Genomic DNA, 19266 nt, shown 5'->3' on the forward strand with positions numbered 1-19266 from the left:
CTTTGAAGTATCAAGGCATCTGGCCCAGGATTATACAATAGTGAAAAGAGCACAGAATTTGGAATCAGGAGGTTGAAGTTCAAGTTATTTCATTTATTTGGGACTCAGTTTCCTCACCTGTATAATGAGAAGGATTTGGACTAGATGACCTTGGAGATTCTCCTTTAGCTTTGAGTTTATGAACATGTCACACTTTGATTTATTCTTTCTCAGTACATTCTTCACAGGGAGAATCATAGAATCTCAGAGTTGAGAGGGAATTTAGAAACCACCATCCACCCAAAGCAGGAATCCTTTCTTTGTCATCCCTGACAGTAGCCTGCTTAAATCATGGGTTCTTAATATGATCTTAAGGTAGATTTCAGGGGTTCTTAGACTTGAACTTGGATGAGAAAATATATACTTTCATTTTTACTAGCCTCTAACTGAAATTTAGTGTGTCCTTCAATTACTTATTATTGCCACATTGTTATTATTATACTATTATTACATAATAATTATCAATTATTTAAAAACATTATTCTGAGAATTGGTTCATAGATCTCACCAGACTCCTAAAGGGATCCATGACACACAAAAAGGCCAAGAATGCCTGGCTGAAATCCAGAATTTACTTAAGTACCTTCAGTGATGGGGAGTTCCTGGCTTCCTGGGACAACCTGCCGTGTTATTGTCATTGTTAGAAAGTTCTTATGAGTCACTATAGTCTGCACTCTTGGAAACTCATGAAGATGGGTCTGATTGGGCAGGCTGTGCATTGAGATTCATAAAGAAGTCCTTGCTAAGGAAGGAATCAGAGACCTTGGCTATCATTCCCTTCCTGTCCATCCCTTTCATTGGTATGTCACAATCTATGTTAACACGTGTCTTCGGAACACAATAGGATAAAGTTATCATCTCCTTTTAACCAGCTTGTACTATGGTTTATATGGGTCAAGACTTAAGAACAAAAGATTTTCACTGTTAGGCCTATATCCCAATGACATCCAAAAAAAGGAAAAGTACTATTTGTACAAAAAAATTTATAGCAGCTCTTTTTGTGGTGGCTAAGAATTGGAAATCAAAGGGATGCCTATCAATTGGGGAATGGCTAAACGAGCTATGGTATGTTATTGTAATGAAATATTATTGTGCTATAAGAAATGACAAGCAGGATGATTTCAGAAAAATCTGGAAAAGACTTACGTGAACTGATGCATAGGGAACTAAACAGAACCAGGAGAACATTATATACAGTAACAGCAATATTGTACCATGAAGATCTGTGAATGACTTAGCTATTCTCAGAAATACAATGATCCAAGATAATCCCAAAGGACTAATGATGAATCATACTAGCCACCTCTAGAGAAAGAACTGATATTGATTGAATACTGACTGAAGAATGCTTTTTTTCACTTTCTTTCATTTTTTTCTTTTATTCACATCTCCTGTACAAAATGACTAAAATGGAAATGTTTTACATAATTTCACATGTATAATCTATATTTGATTATTTACCATCTCAGGGAGGGGGAAAGGAAGGGAAAGAGGGATAGAATATGAAACTCAAAACTTTAAATAAAAAGGTTAAAAGATTGGGGAAAAAAACCAAAGGGTTTGAAATTCTATTTCTCTTTCCATAAGAAGGAAACAAGATGAAAGACAATCTGTAGCCATAAGCTTGTAACAAACAGACATGTTATAAGCAAGCTTGATCAAACCAATCTCAGCTTCACTCTTTTCTTTTGCAGTGCCAAGTACCAAGATTCTGGCTACTGGAGGAGCTTCACATAATAAAGACATCTTACAGGTGAGTATAGATAGTAGCCACTATCTATGCTGTCCATGCTCAGTCCCTGATTCTGTCACAAAATTGTAGAAATAAAGAACCATAGAGTTTCAGAGTTGGAAGGGACCTCATGGGTTGCCTGATCTCTCTAGGCTACAAAAATTCTTAGTCCTCTCCTGTCCTTAAAACAAAATAAAACAAAATAAAACAAAATAATCCCTTCCCTTGATCTGAGTTACTTCTCCAGCTCTCCTTTCTCCTTTATTGCCAAATTTCTAGGAAGAGTAACCTACACTTGCTACTCCCTTTTTTCAACACCCCCTTACTGTTCAATCCCCTGTGATCTGGCTTCCATCGTCTTCATTCAACCAAAACTACTCAAACTTCCCAGATCTGCTGGCCTTTTTACAATCGTATTTTCTTGGCTTCTTCATAGCATTTAGCATGGTTAGATGCCCCCCCCCTTTCTGAACACTCTTCTATCCTCCCTCAGCATCTATAACACTGTATTCTTCTAATTCTTTCCTTGTCTCTCTGTCTTTTCCTCTGCTTCTGCTGGCTCTCTGTCCTCCTCCTGCTTCCTAAATATGGACATCATCTAAGACTCTGACCTCAGCTCTCTTCCCCATTTATGCCCTCTCCTTTGGCAACTGCATTTATTCCCATGACTGTATATTAATAACTTTCAAATTTGTATCTGAAATCCTGAGCTATGTTTCCTTATTTTCAGTTGCTAGCTGGACATCTCCATCTGAACATCATGCCAGCATTATCCTGAGCATGCATGAGCTTAGAGTTTATTGCCTTTTGTGGCCAAAGATTAGCACAGAAACAGCCATAAGCTCCCTGGGAGTGATTCTGAGGAACACTGGCCAGAAGTGTAGACTGGGATTCCAGTGATGGCGGTAGGCCTATAGTTTTCTTACAGAGATTTTGGGACTCGTAGAAGTGTAAGGTGGGGTCTTATGTCAATCTTGGTTAGTCTGAAACTGGAGAGAGAAAATTGGGTGGAGTCTATATGAAAATGAATATCAACATTTGTGGGGAAAACTAGGGCAGTCACTGAAAATGGAGTCTGAGCGTACTGCAGAAGTCCTGATTTGGCAGAGAGATAAGGCGGGAACATGGTTTCAAGCAACTGGATCAAAGCAGCTGGCTAGTGTTTATGAAAAGAGCTTTTATTGTGCTCTATATTGGCTGAGCCAAGTGAAGCTTTTATCTGCAAGCTGGTCCTTCTACCCCCAGTGTGGTCATGGGAAGCCAACTGGCCCTATTCTTTCAGACACCTCAGACTCAGCAGATCCAAAATGGAATTCATCCTGCTCCCTGCCAAATCTGCCTCTCTGTCGCACGTGGGATCTGAGAACATACCTTAGGGTACTTGAGGAGACCCTCCATTTCTATCTAACAATGATTTATTAAATGCCTACTATGCGTTGGGTATCTAGGAACGTGTGTGTGTGTGTGTGTGTGCATGCACGCCCACACTTGTGATTTCACTGATATAAGGAATTACCTGTGAGAAAACCCTCTCTGTGGATGCAGACCTGAATTCTCTCGGCAGTTTGTAGATTAGGAACGTATCTGAAGCATTGAGAGGTAAAGTGAAAGTCAGGGTCATACAGTTAGTCTCTGTGAATGGTATGACTTAATCCTAGGTCTTCCTGATTCAGAGATCAGCTCTCTATTCACTATATCGTGTTACCTTTGAGGGATGCAAAAATGAAATGAAATACTGCCCATGACCTCAAAGAGTTTACATTCCACTGGGAAGATACAACATGTAAACAGAGAAAGATCTACGTGAGAATTTGAGCAGGAAGCAATGAGTGCTAACAACTAAGGGATAATAATATAGCTAATAATGATAAAGATAAAAAGGTAATAATAATAATAGCTAAGATGGAAAACAGAACTGCTAACATTTCTAAAGAGCTTTAAAGTTTACAGAGCACTTTCAAATATTATCTTATTCTATCATTATTCCCATTTTACTGTTGAGGAAACTGAGAGAAATTAAGTGACTTCACACAGCTAGTAAGTATCTGAAGCAGGATTTGTACCCAGGTCTTCTTTACTACAAATGAGGCACAGTATCCACTGTACCACATAGCTTCCTTGGAAATGCAGCCTCTAAAAATGCCTTCTTGTCATAAACTCAGCCTTTACCAACAGCCTGCCTTACAATGAGTAGAAAGTGAACTATGTAGCACAATACATAGAATGTTGAAAGACCAGAGTTCAAATGTGGTCTTGGACTCTTATTAGCTGTGTGATCCTGGACAAATCATCTAAACTTTGTCTGCCTCAGTTTCCTTCTCTGCAAAATAGAGATAATAGAACTTACCTCCCAAGTTTGAGAGGATAAAATGATTTACCACATGTAAAATGCTTTGCAACCTTCAAAGCTCTTTTTGAAAGGTATTGTTATTATTATTACTTAATTGTTGTTGGGTTTTTTTTGTTAGTAAATTGCTGAATACTGATCGCTTTGCATACAAAGTCAGTACCACTTACTGTCATAAGATACCATACGACCAGGCAAGGAAACACTTACACACACACACACACACACACACACACACACACACACACACACACACACACATACCCCACTACTACCTAGGTGGTGAGATGGATAGATCATTGTGCTTGGAAGCAAGAAGACCTAAGTTCAAATCTGGCCCCAGAAACTTACTATGTAACACTGGGCAAGTCACTTAACCTCTATTTGCCTCAGTTTCCTCATCTCCAAAAAGGGGAAAACAATACCTCCCAAAGCTGTTGTAAGGATGAATTGAGGGAATATTTGTAAAGTACTTAGCACAGTGCCTGGAACATAGTAGGTGCTATATACATGTTAGCTATTCTTATTAATCAAAGTGAAACATAGCCACATGAGGGAATTTTTTTCCTTGGGAAACCCAGATAACACCTCAGCTCCTTTTGTATGCCCCAGATGCTCAGCTAAGTCCTACTCTCTGCTCTTGGAGCCATCCAAATCACCTATTGGCATAGAGGTCATTTTTTTTTTTACCAGGCTAGCTCTTCTTTCTTACACCATCACAATTTTGAACACCATAGCTCTACAGCAGCACAATAATATGGCTCTTGCTTTCCCCCTTCCTTAGAGCTGACAGCAGGACCTACTATCCCTACCTGTGGTACTCACTTTTTGTTTTTAAGAGGGCTAACACCCTCCCTCTAACTTCCTCTATTTCTATTGATAGTGCAGTTATCTTCCCAATCACACAAGGCTCAACAGCTGGATTATCCTGGTCTCTTTTCTCTCTCCTTCACTGTTACTGAGTCCTGACGTGTCTACCTCTGCAAGATCTTTTATATCTCCCCCCTTCTTTCCATTGTCCCTGCTACTACCCTAGTTCAGGCCTTCATCTTCTCACGCCTAAACTGTTGTAATCATTCCCTAGCTGACATCCTGCCTCCAATCCTTTCCCTTTTCCAATCCATCCTTCTCACTGCTACTGAAGTAATCATCCTAATGCACAGCTCTGATCTACCCATTCACTTCCTCAAGACCTTCAATGACCCCCATGGTCTACATAGTAAATTCTGAAATTCTAGGTCTCTCACAATGGGACTCCAACTTACCTTTCTACTACTACTCACTTTCATGGATGCTACATTTCAGCCAAATGGGACTACTTTTACCTTTCTCCTTCATTTTCATGCCTTAGTTTTTTGTCCGCCACTCCTGGATTGAACTTTCCCCTATCTATACCCATTGAAATCCTTTCTTTCCTTTAAGACCAAAATTGTGTTGCCTCTCCCAGGAAGCCAGTCCTGCTCATACCAGTTGAAAGTTGTCTGTCCCTCAGAATCTTCCAGACACTCTGTTTGGACTTCTCCTTTGCACTTGAAATATTCCAATTTGTCTTATATTTAGGTCCATATCTTATCTACACTATCTCTAGGACAGAGATTTTCTCATTTGCTTTTTGATTTCAAAGCACATAGCCCAATGCCTTTCCCTTAATAAATGCCATTTTAAAATGTTTGAACTGAAGTGAAACCTCTCCTCCAGTGCAGGAATCCCCACAATAGTGTCCCTGACAAATAGCTTATCTGTCCTTTTTTAAACGCCTTCAGCGGTAGAGAGCCATTACATCAATCTTTTCCAGTTTTGGAAAATTCTGGCCTCTGCAGATACGACTTCTCTTTTTTCTCATGATAATCCTTCAGATATTTGAAGATACCTTCAAATCCACTATATACCTACAGGTACTCCATCTTCATCTATATCTGTATAAATCCTCTTCTTTCATTAATACCTAGCTTAGATGCTGCCTCTTATTCCAAGTCTTCCTTGTTCCCCCTAAAAATAATAAGTCTTTCCTGAAGTGTTAAAAAAAAACTTTTCTGGATCTCTCCTTTGCCTTTATAACATTCAGCCTTATATTGTGCTTATGTGTCCACGTGCCACTACCACCATACTCACATTATATTTAATGTAAGCTCCTGGAGGGTCCTGACGATGTAATTCTTCATGTTTGTTATCCCAGTTTTTAGCACACTGCCCTAAATGTAGTAAGTATTTAATAAATATTCATTGAATTGAATTAAATTAGAATCAAAAGTGGAGGCAGCCAGGGTAAACCACACTGATGAGAAGTTGAAAAGCGAAAAAAAAAAAGAATAGAGACCAGACAATGGCTCCAAGAAGCAATGGCATCCAGTGAAAATGTTTTCGAGATGGAAATTTGAATGTGTTTGAAACCAGAAGGCCAGGGCCCTGTGGAAAGGGAGCTAAGAGAATGAGAACTGGAAATGCCAATTCTCACTAATGGAAATGACTCACTGTAAGATAATGGAAACTTCATGTTCTCCCACAGGTTTTGTCTGATGTTTTCAATGCCCCAGTGTACACTATTGAAACTGCCAATTCAGCTTGTTTGGGATGTGCTTATAGAGCAATTCATGGTAAGATTATTGGTAAATATGGGCACCAAATGAGATTCATGGTCCTGCTGTTTAGTGCTTTTCCTTGTGCTAGTCATTCTTTTAAAAATGACATCCTTTTCCCCATCCTTCAAGGCCCAGTTCATGTGCCATCTTCTCCATGAAGCTTTCTTTGATCACCCTAGGTGGAAGTTATCCCTTCCTCCTTGGAGACCCTATAAAACTTTGTCAATCTCCTTGTTTCATAGCTATTTGTGTACATGTCTCATCTTCTATGCTAGGTTGCAAGTTCTTTGAAAGCTGGAATTACGCCTTATTCATCTTCACATCCTCCAAAGTGTCTAGCCCTTTGATGTTGATTGACCAGTAAATCAATCAAAAAACATTTATTAAGCACCTGCTTTGTACTGAGCGCTGGGCTAAGATAGTAGGAAGTTAGCAAATGTTTGTTGAATGAATGAATGAAGACTGCCACATATTGTATTTCTGATAACATAACCGTCTACTTCTTGGGGAATGTTGGTTTCACCACCCTTCTTCTCATTGAGTAAGAGTTCTTCTGTTCTTGAACATCCACTGCTTTGCTCCCTTTGAACTAGAAAAGCAGGTGAGTATTGACAAGTACTGAACACTGTCTCACCCCTATCCCAAGAATGGGAAGGAAAAGTGCTGGAGAGAGTGAGAAGAGTAGGCTTTGATGAGAAAAGAACTCTCAATCATCAGGTTGCCAGTCCAGTGGGACATTCAGAACAGATAGGTGAACGTGAAGACAGTAGCAAAATCTTTGGTGAGGATGGGCTTTTATCCTCAGAGCCCTTGACCTACTCAGTAGAATCCACCTTCTAGGTGGAATGCTTGGTTAGCAAAAGAACCTTATCCATTTTATACTAAGCTTAGTCCTTATATGGCCAAGAATTCTCATTCCTTCTCTACTATACTCTACCCTCCCTGAGGCTTTATGTGTTCATATCAGGCAGTCAAGTCATATCCTCTAGCCTAACTGGGGACTCCATAGTAAATGCCCATGTCCCTTGGGGAGCTGAGGTGTTCCTGTATGGGAAGAGTGGGAAAGCCCTCTCTGCCTCTTCATTAGATGAGTTTTAACTTTAAGGACCTATAACTTAAACTGCTATACCTTAGGGGCCAAAGAAAGGAATCCAACCCTGGGGTTCTGACAGGAACAGTAGCATAATACAAGAACGGGAAGGGTAAAGTCACTGACCTCCCTATCCCTTTGCTAAAAAGAATTCCTGATTCTTTTTTTAGGATCTTGTCCTGATGTAACCCCATCTCTCCATCACCTTGTTTTTCTACCATCCCCTTTTCTTCCTTCACCAGCTTCTGTGAAATAAAAAAAGAAGCACAGGAAGGAAAGGAAGTTATGGCTGTTTTCCTGCTGCCAAGCATAGAACAGTTTAATGGCTAGAGCCCTCTCATTAAATCTTAACAGTTGAATTCCATTCAGGCACCCTCATATTCTACTGAATTCAATGTCTTCCCATAGCTAAGCCATTGTCCCTGAAAAGCCAGCCTCTCTTACCTTCTTCTCTGGTCTCTTCTCTTGTGGGGTATAGACATGGATGTGGTAACTCTTTAGGTCAGGCACTTCCCCTTCCTTCTCTGGCCTCTTCCGGAAGATTATGTAGATGTAGCCATCTGATATAACTGAGCCGACATCTTTGTACTTCCATGTTTTCAATACAAATTCAGAGTTAAGCTTAATTCTGTTGCCTACTTCCTACATCCCATTAGAATATGGCTATTAGGGGCAGCTAAGTGGCACAGTGGATAGAACACCGGCCCTGAAGTCAGGAGGACCTGAATTCAAATCTGGCCTCAGACCAAACACTTGACATGTACTAGCTATGTGACCCTGGGCAAGTCACTTAATCCCAATTGCCTAAAAAAAAAAAAAGAATGTGGCTGCTGCCATTTTCTAGTCTTTTTGTGGGCTGCTCTATCACAACAGAGGAACAATAGACCATCTATATCTTCCAATAAAGTAATGGAATCACAAAATCTTAAAATTTTGTTTTATTTTTGTTTAGTTTTGTTTCATGAGGTCCATCCTTCAATTCAAGAACTATTTATTAAGCACTTAATGTGTTTAAGAACATGACTGCTACAAATACATACTCTTGGCACTCATGGGCTTACAATCTAGTACAACAGATGGTACATATACATAAGTAACTACAATGAAACAGAATATGGTAAGTGAATAAGAAGCATAGATGAGAATGAGATCACTAATGGGTGAGGAGATCGGGAGCTCATGGTGAATATGGCATTTAAGCTAAGGTTGGAAGATAAGTGGCATTTCAGTGAGTCTATATGAGTGAGGGGATAGAGACAAGGCATTCCAGGTACAGGGAATGTAGTTTTAATTCCAAGGGCCATCCCTCCTCTCTCCTTAGGGACCATTCATCGATCATATCTCCTTGGGATTATCCTTCATTCCTCCTCATTTCCCTCATCTTCATCTTTCCTCAAGGATAATTTCTCATGCCTCCTCAGGGACAAGCTCTCATCTTTTCTTAGTGACCAGCCCTCCTCATTCTTTTTCTGGAACCAATTCTCAATATTTTAGCCTTTTAGTCCAAAATATGATTTATCCTTCCAGGCCTTGCAGTAGGGGAAATGTTTCCTTTGCTGATATCATGAAATCAGCTCCGGAGCCCAGATTAGCGGCCACACCAACTGCTGGAGCAGCTCAGGTGAGCACATCTGGTAGGGATGGGGAGGAGGGGGAGTGGAGCCATTTCCAGATTACTTTGTAACTAGAGCTAGTTAAGCATATCGTGTGTCAAACCCAGTAAGAGCTGGGCTTGCATTTCTGAAATAATGAGCCCCGTTCCAAGAAGGCTCAGAGGTCACATTGCCTAAGAAATAATTGTGAAATGAGCCTTTTCTGTCTCCGTTGGACGTGAAGACAAGGAACTCTCCAGGAGCTTGCCCTCTTCCCCTCACTGGCCACTTCAAGGATTTACTCCTACACTCACTCTGTGTGGTGAGCAGGCCCAGAGCTCCTTAGGCTAATTCTCCTTCCTTCCTTGAATCTTTAGAAGAGGCTGATCCGTTCAAAACAGCCACTCTCTACTGGGAGCTTCCTTTAAATGAACCATCTGTCATTGTGCCTGGTACTTATTTATACACACAGTGTTTTTTTCTCAAAGGATTTCTAAGATCATCATAGATTCATGCTTATTCTGTCCTCATAAAATGCATTCATATCCCACGTTCACATGAGACAGCAGGAGGCAGGCAGAACCAGCACTGGCCTGGGAGTCACAATGATGAGTTTTAATCCTGGATTTACTTGGTGCATGATCTTGGGCAAGTCATCACGTCATCCTTATGAGACTCAGTTTCCTCATCAGTAAAATGGAGGGAACACCTGCCTTCTTTGTCTTGCTAAGTCATTTAGGGGATCAAAAGAGTTAACATAGGTAAAAGCACTTTGTTAAATGTTAAATGCTATGTAAAGTTCAAGAGCATAAATCTAGAGCAGAAGGGACTTTACAAATCATCTAGGTACCCTTCTTTTTTTTTACAGATGAGGAAACTGAGGCCAAGAAAGGATAAGTGACTTGCCCAAGGTCACACAGGGAGTAAGTGGCAGAGACAGAATTTGAATCCAGGTTTTCTGACTTCAAAACCTGTGCATTTCTACTATATATTTTACAGATGAAGAAACTGAAGCAAAGTAAAGAGAGGGGATTGGTCTACAGTCTTAGGGGTGGATGATTCTATTGAATTCTACTGAGCAAATCTTTATTGAGTCCCTACTGTGCGCAAGGCACTGTGGTAGATGTTGGGGATTCAAAAACAAAAAGGGTTGGAACACAATTTTACTTGTAGCCCGGTACCTTGTCGAGCAGCCTCAATAGTCTCAGTGAAGCATTGATCGTTCTTCTCTCCTGGAATGGCTTCTCTCCCCAAGCTAATCCAAATCAGCCAGCATGAAAAAAAACCCCAACAACTTGGAGACCTCAGAAGAACATGTGAACAGACAATGAGATGCTACAGCTGCTGCATTCAGATTTTCAGATTCAGCCCTATGTTAATAATTTATTATAAACCGAAATGCTTGGCTTCTTGGCTAATTAAGCAAAGAGGCATAAGAGGAAATAGGATTATCCTGAGATAATCACATCTGACCATGATATGGAGTAAAATCCAGTTACAAAAGATCATAATAACAGTCTCTCACATTTGTATAGCATTTTACAGTTCACAAGGTGCTCACATCCATTATCTCATTTCATTCTCAGAACAACCCTATGATTTGGGCAGGGCAGGAATCATAGAATCATTGACTTGGGGATGAAAAGGACCTTTAAACTCATCAAATACAAGTCCCTCAATTTACATAAGGGGAAACTGAGGCCCAGATAGTGACTCCCTCAAGGTCCCACAGCTATTAAGTGTCAAAGGTGAGAAATGAACCAAAATCTTCTTGACCTGAACTCCAGGACCTCATCAACTATACCATATTGTCCCTCATGATTATTTCCCCCTTTTTATAGAAGAGGAAACTGAGGACTAGAGATGCGAAGTGCTTTGCCCAAGGTCATAGTGTTAAAAGGATCAGACAAGGGGAAAGTTATATTTTCTAATGGAAAGTATAAGCTCAAGATCATCCTATTAGAAACTACATTGTTCGTGGTTCCTACTTTGAGGTTCTGTATCTTACACTGCTTTCTTACATGATCACAGGAACCCCAAGAAGTCATACCTGATATCAGAGGGCTACGGCTTCAAATTTCCATGAAGAGAGGATGATCAATGAGGGAATGTTGTCATGGCAAGGGAATGGGAGAAAACATGGAAATGGAGCCACTGAGGGATGGGGATGGCAAAAGATGCTGGGTCATAGAGCTTCCCAAAAATGAGGCCAAGTATCAACTTGATGAGCAGGCCATCAGCTGAGTTTCTTGAGGATAAGCTAGCCAAGATGAAGAAGGTGCTAGGCTTTGCCTGCCAGGTGTCAAGGTTACAGAGGACCACAGAAGCAAAACTACCCACAGCAGGTGTGGAAGATGGCCAAGACGGTGATCCTCCCCCCACCCCGTTTGCAGGGGGTGCCTGGAGTGGAAGAAACTTTCTTCTCAGACTGAGCTGAGGGGCATAAGTGAAGCAAGCTGTGGAGGAGTGGTTGCTAAGAGGGGTGCTAATGTTTTGTTCTTTCTCTTTTTTACTTCTCATTTTCTTTTCTGTTTCAACTGAATGCATTTGCTGATTCTGTGTTGTAGCTTGCCTGGGTTTCTATTAATGCAATGATAATTAAGAATTCAGGCCTGAGTTGACTTTAGAGGCCTTCCCCTTCACAGTGGAGTGAAGACTTAAGTCATGAGTGTGGGGTATATTTACTGCAAATAGCACCCATGAAGATGAACCCAAGTCTATGAAGCATTAGTGAAGGTTGGCCCATAGGCAACTTTAATAGTTCTTAAATTGGGGTCTGTGCATTTGTGTTTTAAATTATATTGACAATACAATTAGTTTCTCTGTAACCCTATGTATTTTATTTCAGTCATTTAAAAACCTTACTGAAAGGGAGTAAGCATTTATATAGGACCTTCCATTTGCCACATACTATGCTAAGCATTTTTTTAAACAAATATCATCCTTGATCCTCATAACAATTCTGCAAGGTAGGTGCTATTATTATTTTCACCATTTTACAGTTGAGGAAACTGTAAGTGACTTGCCCAGGGTCACACAGCTAGCAGGTATCTAAGGCTGCATTTGAACTTGGGTCTAGGCCCAACACTCTATCACTTACCACTAGCTGCCTCCATTCTGAGAAGAGGTCCATAGACTTTATCAGACTGCCAAAGAGGCCCAGGACATACTAAAAGGTTAAGAATCTCTTCTCTGTCTCCTGTTATCTCCCAAAGTCCTTTCCTCAGAGGACAGAGCCCACAGGCCACTTATACATCTGTTTACCAATTAGTGGTATAATTCATTTAAAAAACCCATTTAACATGGGTTTGGTATGTTCCTTCCCAGAGCAAATAACCATGGAGACAGAAGAAGACCAGAGTTTGTTGTGATTTTGTGGAATTTGTCATCTCCCGGTAGGGAAGTGCTAGTCTCATAAGACAGTTACTGAAGCTCGTGTCTAGCCTATAGCTTTGACCCAGCAAGGCTTGCTGGTAGAGTGAGGCCAAACACAAGCGTAAAGACCTTTCAGACATGAGCAGGTTTCACGCTGTGATAATGACTTTGATGACTATCCCTGGGTCAAACCTATTAGTTTTTAGGATGATAGAGGGAATTTACATTTTGGAGTTGTATGTAACATTGCATGTTCTTTCTTCCTTTAGACATTATTTGTAGGAAAGGAATCATAATAATTGCCTCAGGAATTCACTTAGGAGAAGGCATTTAAGCTGTAGTCAGTGAAATAGGCCATGAGAAATTCAAGAACAATATTCTATCCGCACACCTATTAATATCATTTTATCCCCTTAATAAGTTGCAGTAGATTGTCTAATAACTGGCTAATGTCCCAAGGGGATAATTGGGGTTTTCTGTTTTTAAGATTTTTCAGCCAGTTTGGCCAAGGCCATCAGGGAAAATGCATTTTTGCATTTCTTTAGCATAATTGGGATTTTTAGCATCTAAACAGTATTTTCATTTCATTTAGGACTAAGAATCTGATCCCAAATAATGCCACATATACTCCCAGCAGGAGTAAAGATGCTATGCATTATTATTACTGTGTGTTGTTATAACAGTCATTCTTACCTCATTCATATACCCAGGTAGAATTTGTGTGTGAGAGTCCTAGGATTAGGAAATGTGGTAATTAACAGCTAGCCCCTCTGTCAGATGCCCATACCTGTGTGCCAAGGTACTTAGGCCATATGGTCACCATTACTAACCATTCAGAAGTAGAAAAAATATATAATTCATCAAATACTCCACCATTCATATGACAAAGGGACAAAAGATGACAGGGTAAATGGAGATCCCAGGGTTCATAGGTAGAGAGCGAGAGAGGACCTCATAGGTCATCTAGTCCAAACCCTCGATTTTATAAATGAATAATACACGTTAAAATTTGTATGAATTATATGAATAACCTTAATATTATTACCCTATTTGAATAATATTATTATCATATGAATAATATTAGTATTATTGTCCTAATTTTATACATGAGAACACTGAAATTCAGAGAAGGTGAGATTTCCCAAGGTCACACTGGTAGAGTTATGATTTGAATCAGACATTCTCATCTCAAGCCCAGTGCTCATTCTGCTGTCCCATGTAGCATTACCATGCTGTTTAAGGAAATGGTGGGTTTAGGTTCAAATTCCATCCCTGACATTAATTTTGTGGCCTTGGTCAAGTCACTTAATGTCTCTGTGCCTCAGTTTCCTCATCCACCAATAAATGAGGGAGCTAGACTAGGTGACTTTTGTAGTTCCTTTCAGCTCTAGAACTATGATTTTGTGATTCCTGAACTCCATTTTAGCTCATAGGTTCCACCTTATTCTCACCAAACTCCAACTACAAATACTACCAAGTGATGGTTACCCTGTCCAACCTGAGACCCATCCCCAGAGCACAGAGGGTCATAATTCTACAAACATAGACCCCAGTTGTCCATTTGGTCAGTGAAAGTCCTTGGTTCCAGTTTATAATGAAGGGGAAACCACAAGAAACTGATATGCCTTCAACATGGTTGAGGGTGGCGGTCACTGATGGAACATAGCTAGTTCTTTGGTAGTGGTAACAATTGGGAAATTATGTCCATCATGTGTTTGGCTGTAACAATCTATTAAGCTATCTACTAAGTCTTGGAAGAGGAGTTGCAGTCTGTATAAGTGGAAAGAGAACTCGTGCTGAGGAAATCAATTGAAGTCTTTGAAGTCCTATATTAAATTTGCATAGTACCTAACAATTTTCCACATCCGTTATCTCATTTGATCCTGTCAACTCCCCAAGGGTCATGACTGAATGTTCTACCTCTCTTGTAAGTAGAGAAACCAAATACCTCTTATGTGCTGGGCACATAGTTCATTCAATTCAACAAACATTTTTTAAACACCTGCTACGTATTATTTACTGTAGTAAGTGCTGGCAATACAGTGACAAAAACAAAATAGTCCTTGTTCTCAAAAAGCTTATAGTCTACTGGGAGGATACGACGTGTACAAAGAGAAATAAACAAATATACACACTTACAAAGTAATTCAAGGGGTAAAGAAGTCAATAACAAAAGAAAGACCCCATATATACCAAAACATTTAAAGCAACACTTTTTTTAGTAACAAAGGAAACAACAGATGTTCATCCATTGTGGAATAACTAAACAACTTGTGATACATTAATGGGATAATACTGCGCTGTAAGAAATGATGAAAATGGTAAATACAGAGAAGCTGGGAAGACATATGGGAACTGATGCAAAGTGAAGGAAGCCAAACCAGGAATACACACACACACACACACACACACACACACACACACACACACACACACACACGATGACCACAACAATGGAAATGAAAAGAACAACAACAAAAAACAATCAAAACTAAATGTTGCATAATTGTAATGACTAAGCTTGGCCCCAAAGAAGAGATATGTGCTTCCTGTGAATCAAGAGTATGGAGCACTGGATATAACATCAGACTTTTTCAATATGTTGGTTAATCTTGGTGAGCTTTCTTTTCTTCCTTTTTAAAGCTCTCTATTGTAGGAGATGGTGCTCTGGAAAGAAATGGGGGAGAAATACAGTGGGAAATGTAGATATGTAAAAACACAAAATATTCATAACATGCATTTTTTTAAAAAAAGTAATTTCTAAGGGAGCCCTAACAACTGAGAAGGACTGGGAAAGGCCTCATGGAAGCAGTATTACCTAAGCTGAGCTTTAAGAGGAGTTATAAGTCCACTTGTTGATCACCCACTATCAAAAGAATTCTAAGAAGAAAAAAAATGAATGGTATAAAACATTATCTGTATTCTTAAGCAGCTGATTGTTCTTCCAGAAACACAGCTGACACTAATGAAAGACTTAGTGAGTATCTCCTGGCAAGACACTATATACATGTGAAGTCCAAGGATTAGCCCAGCTAAGTATAAAAAGACTCATTACCAATCATGACTTTTTTCAGCTACAACATTTCATAAAGACAATCTAGGGCCTGTTATCAGTGTCTTAATCCAGGGCTACACCAGGGATAGACGCTTCCTTCCATCAGAAACCAACCAAGATCTAGTGTCTGAGCTCACCACAGTTCAATGTCTACCTTGGTGATTAAACTCTCATTTTTGAAAAATGTGACCAGGTGGCACAGTAGATAGAGCAGCAGCCCTGATGTCAGGAGGATCTGAGTTCAAATCTAGCATCAGACCAAACACTTGACACTTAGTAGCTGTGTGACCTTGGGCAAGTCACTTAACCCCAATTGCAAAAAAAAAAAGGTCGCTAGGTTATGTGAAAATCAAATGAGGTAAGAAGCCCAAAGAAAGGGAGGAGTGACTTTCATTTTCTTTTTTCATTTCACTTTCACTTCAAGGTCACATAGGAAGTAGCAGGGTCTAGCTTTGAACTCAGGTTCTTTGACTCCAAGTCAAATCATCTCACCATCATACCACATTACATCACCTTCTTAGCAGTACTTTGCTTTGCATTAAAGGACTTGTAGGTATAAATCCATCTTCAACAACAAGAAGCTGCAATTTCATCTGTCTAGGGAATTCCCAAGGAAGAACTCTCTCTATCAATGTGGCTATACAACTTAGAGAGGGTCATATGGCCAATATGTGTCAAAGGTAGGACTTGAAAGGTAAGTGTTTCCTTCCATGATGACATTTCTGTATGTACTACACCATGATGCCTCTCAAATCCATTTTTGCTAGGATGTAACTTTTAAAATCATTTAAATGGGCCATAAGAAGTTGTGCAAGCCAAGACTGTGGGTAGTTCTCCACCCTACCAAACATGACAACTCTCCAAATTCTCAGTTGATTTGTTCTTGTTTCAGGTCTATGGGCCACTCCTCAAGAGGTATGCTGAGTTGGAGCAGCAAATTGTCCTGCAGTCTCATGCACCACCCAACTGAAAAGTCAGGGTTCTAAGAGGCTGCCCCAGAATTGCCATGAATGTTGAAAAGAGGAATCAACATGTTTTGAAATTTCCTGTGATTGCTCCTGTTTCATCCTCTGGTTAATCAAGCATAATGAATCGGGGTCCAATTCAACAGTCTCCTTCTCCAGGAAGCTGCCTTTCATCACTGGTCTACGCTGAGCCCTCCTACAGCAAACCTGATTGTGCACTGCCATCACCTGTTGTCTATTTCACTGATGAATCTTGTTTTCCAGCTAGACTGTAATCACCTTGAAGAAAGGGATCAGATTCTAAGTATAAGGTTTCCCTGACCAATGTCTCACAAAAACATCGTTAATAGATTTTAACTAAACTCCCTGATAAAGTGAGGAACTGTAACATGGTTTCACCTGAGCTTTTGCCAAAGTGGTTTACAAAGTTAGGTGGAACATGCATATCACTTCTATTCCATGTACTTTCAAGCCTGAGCACTCATTAAGGGCTTACAAAAATGAATTGAAAGCAAAATAAAAATAATAATGACCTACATATACAACCCTTTTAAGTTTACATAACACTTCATATCTCATTTGAGCTTCACAGTAAAGTGGGTATGAAAAGTATTATTATGTCCATTCTGTAGATGAAGAAACTAAGACTCAACTAGGAAGTATGAGACAGGACTTGAACCCAGGTCTTCCTTACTCTGTTCTAACTACCACGTCATGTCCTGTTCAAAATCTGGGTCTTAGCAGTTATCACAAATAAGGGTCAGATCAGTCATTGGTACAGGCAGCCAGTGAAGGTTCCAACAGCAGATAATGGGATGAAGGGCCCAATAAACAGCATCAGGAAAGTCATAGCAAGAGAGATTAAGGAGCTCATCTTTGAGAGACAGAGCAGGGTAGGAAGTGCTAGGCAGGTAAAGTCACTGGGAAACTGGTACAAGGCAGGAACTTGTCAGTAGGGACTTGGATGCGTCTATTGTTTTGTGGTGAAAAGACTACTAGATTTTGGAGTCAAAAGTCTTGGATTTGAATCCTAGCTCTGCTATTTAATACCATGTTACCTTGATCAAGGTATCTTCTCTTTTAAGTCTAGTTTCTTCATCTGTAAAAATATGTAGAAGGGGTTGGCCTAAATCAAAGTGTCAAACTCCAAGGGGCTAGCAAAACTCTGAGTGCCCTACAACCAGACTAAGATGTAATTGGGAAATGTTTAACAAAATAAATAAAAATACAATATCATATTGATCATATTAATTTGTGGTTTTCTAAGTCAATAAGTACCCAGAGGAATCCATTTCTATTTGAGTTTGACACCATTGACCTAGATGATATTTAAGATCTGTGTCAGCTCTAACATTCTGTGATGCTATAAGATACCATTTTAGAAAGGACATTAGTGAGTGAACTTGTAATTTTGTGAATCACCTACCCACCAAAGATGTATTGTAGTGTAGTGGAGAAAGTATTGATTCTAGAACCAGGGTGCCTGGGTTTGAATACTGGCACTGCTTCTCTGTACTATATGGTCTTGGGCAAATCACTCACCCTCTCTGAGCTAGATTATTTGAGAACCAAGCATGGTTCACTTGGACAGGGATAGGCCATTATGCCAAGGCCAGAGCTGTGCCTCAGGCTTCCTTGCTTTTGGGTGTTGGACACCACAGCCTTCAAAGTCGTAATGAACACAAAAGAAATAATCAGTATCTGCCTGTTCTATAAAATGAGGCAGCTTGTATTAGGTCAGGGATTCTTAAGCTGGTGTCCATGAACTTGCTTTTAAAAATGTATTTTGGTAACTATCTCAATATAATTGGTTTCCTTTTTCATCATATGTATTTCATGCATTTAAAAATATTATCTGAGAAGGGGTTCCTTGGCTTCACCAGACTGCCAAAGGGATCCATGACACAAAAAAGGGTGAGTTATCTAAAATTTTCTAGACCTCTAAGATTCCTTTCAGTTCTAATTCTCATGCGGAAGCTACCCAGAAACCAAGGTGATCAATGGATTTTTCCTTTTCTCGAGACTCAACCCAAAGTGTTCATGTTTAAGAAAACCAGCAGAATTGGCAGGGTTTTTTCTAGTCATGATTAAGAATTAAGCATTTGTCCTTGCACTGAACAGAAATGTTGGGTTTTTTTAATTTGATGGTGCATCCATGATACAATGATAAGAGCACTAAGTTTGTAGTCAGACCTGGTGTCAAAGAGACTTCAGTTTAAATTTCCAATCCTACCATCGGAGTTTGAATGTTGACTGTAACATTACTTCTTGCTACAGTGGCCTGATTTCCCCATCTCCCTGCACCTGGGTGGGTTGGCCAAAGCCTCTAAGTTTCCTCATAGCTTTAGAAAATATGATCCCATTGAGGCACTGAAATTTTTTTTAAAATGTTGTTGTTTTGCCTAGCCCTGGATTTCATTGGTCTGGCCTCTTGCTTCAGCTGCTGTTGCTGCCATTGCCACCATCACCACAATCAAGTTCTTTCTTGGATT

At 39.9% G+C, this 19266-nt stretch overlaps 1 protein-coding gene across 8 annotated transcripts in view; it reads left to right on the forward strand.

Annotated features, from left to right (window-relative positions):
* Window positions 1-18021, forward strand: part of XYLB (xylulokinase) — a 225140-nt gene extending 207119 nt beyond the window's left edge. Inside the window, exons 16-20 of one of the 8 annotated variants that reach the window (XR_013485843.1) lie at window positions 1734-1792; window positions 6625-6712; window positions 9315-9408; window positions 10248-10302; window positions 16702-16747. Coding sequence is in view for 3 of the 8 variants with exons in the window: in XM_078152255.1 (XP_078008381.1) it covers window positions 1734-1792; window positions 6625-6734; window positions 9327-9408; window positions 16702-16779 (329 nt within the window). In the remaining 5 variants the exon portion in view is untranslated. Of the gene's footprint in view, window positions 1-1733; window positions 1793-6624; window positions 6735-9314; window positions 9409-10247; window positions 10303-11410; window positions 14610-16701 lie in introns of those variants that run through there. The other 7 variants (XR_013485842.1, XR_013485841.1, XR_013485844.1 and 4 more) reach the window with 7 other exon arrangements.
* The last annotated feature ends 1245 nt before the right edge of the window (window positions 18022-19266 follow it).

Source organism: Phascolarctos cinereus, unplaced genomic scaffold (assembly GCF_003287225.1).
Source record: "Phascolarctos cinereus isolate Bilbo 61053 unplaced genomic scaffold, phaCin_HiC Scaffold_4;HRSCAF=312, whole genome shotgun sequence".
Taxonomy (NCBI): Eukaryota; Metazoa; Chordata; class Mammalia; order Diprotodontia; family Phascolarctidae; genus Phascolarctos; species Phascolarctos cinereus.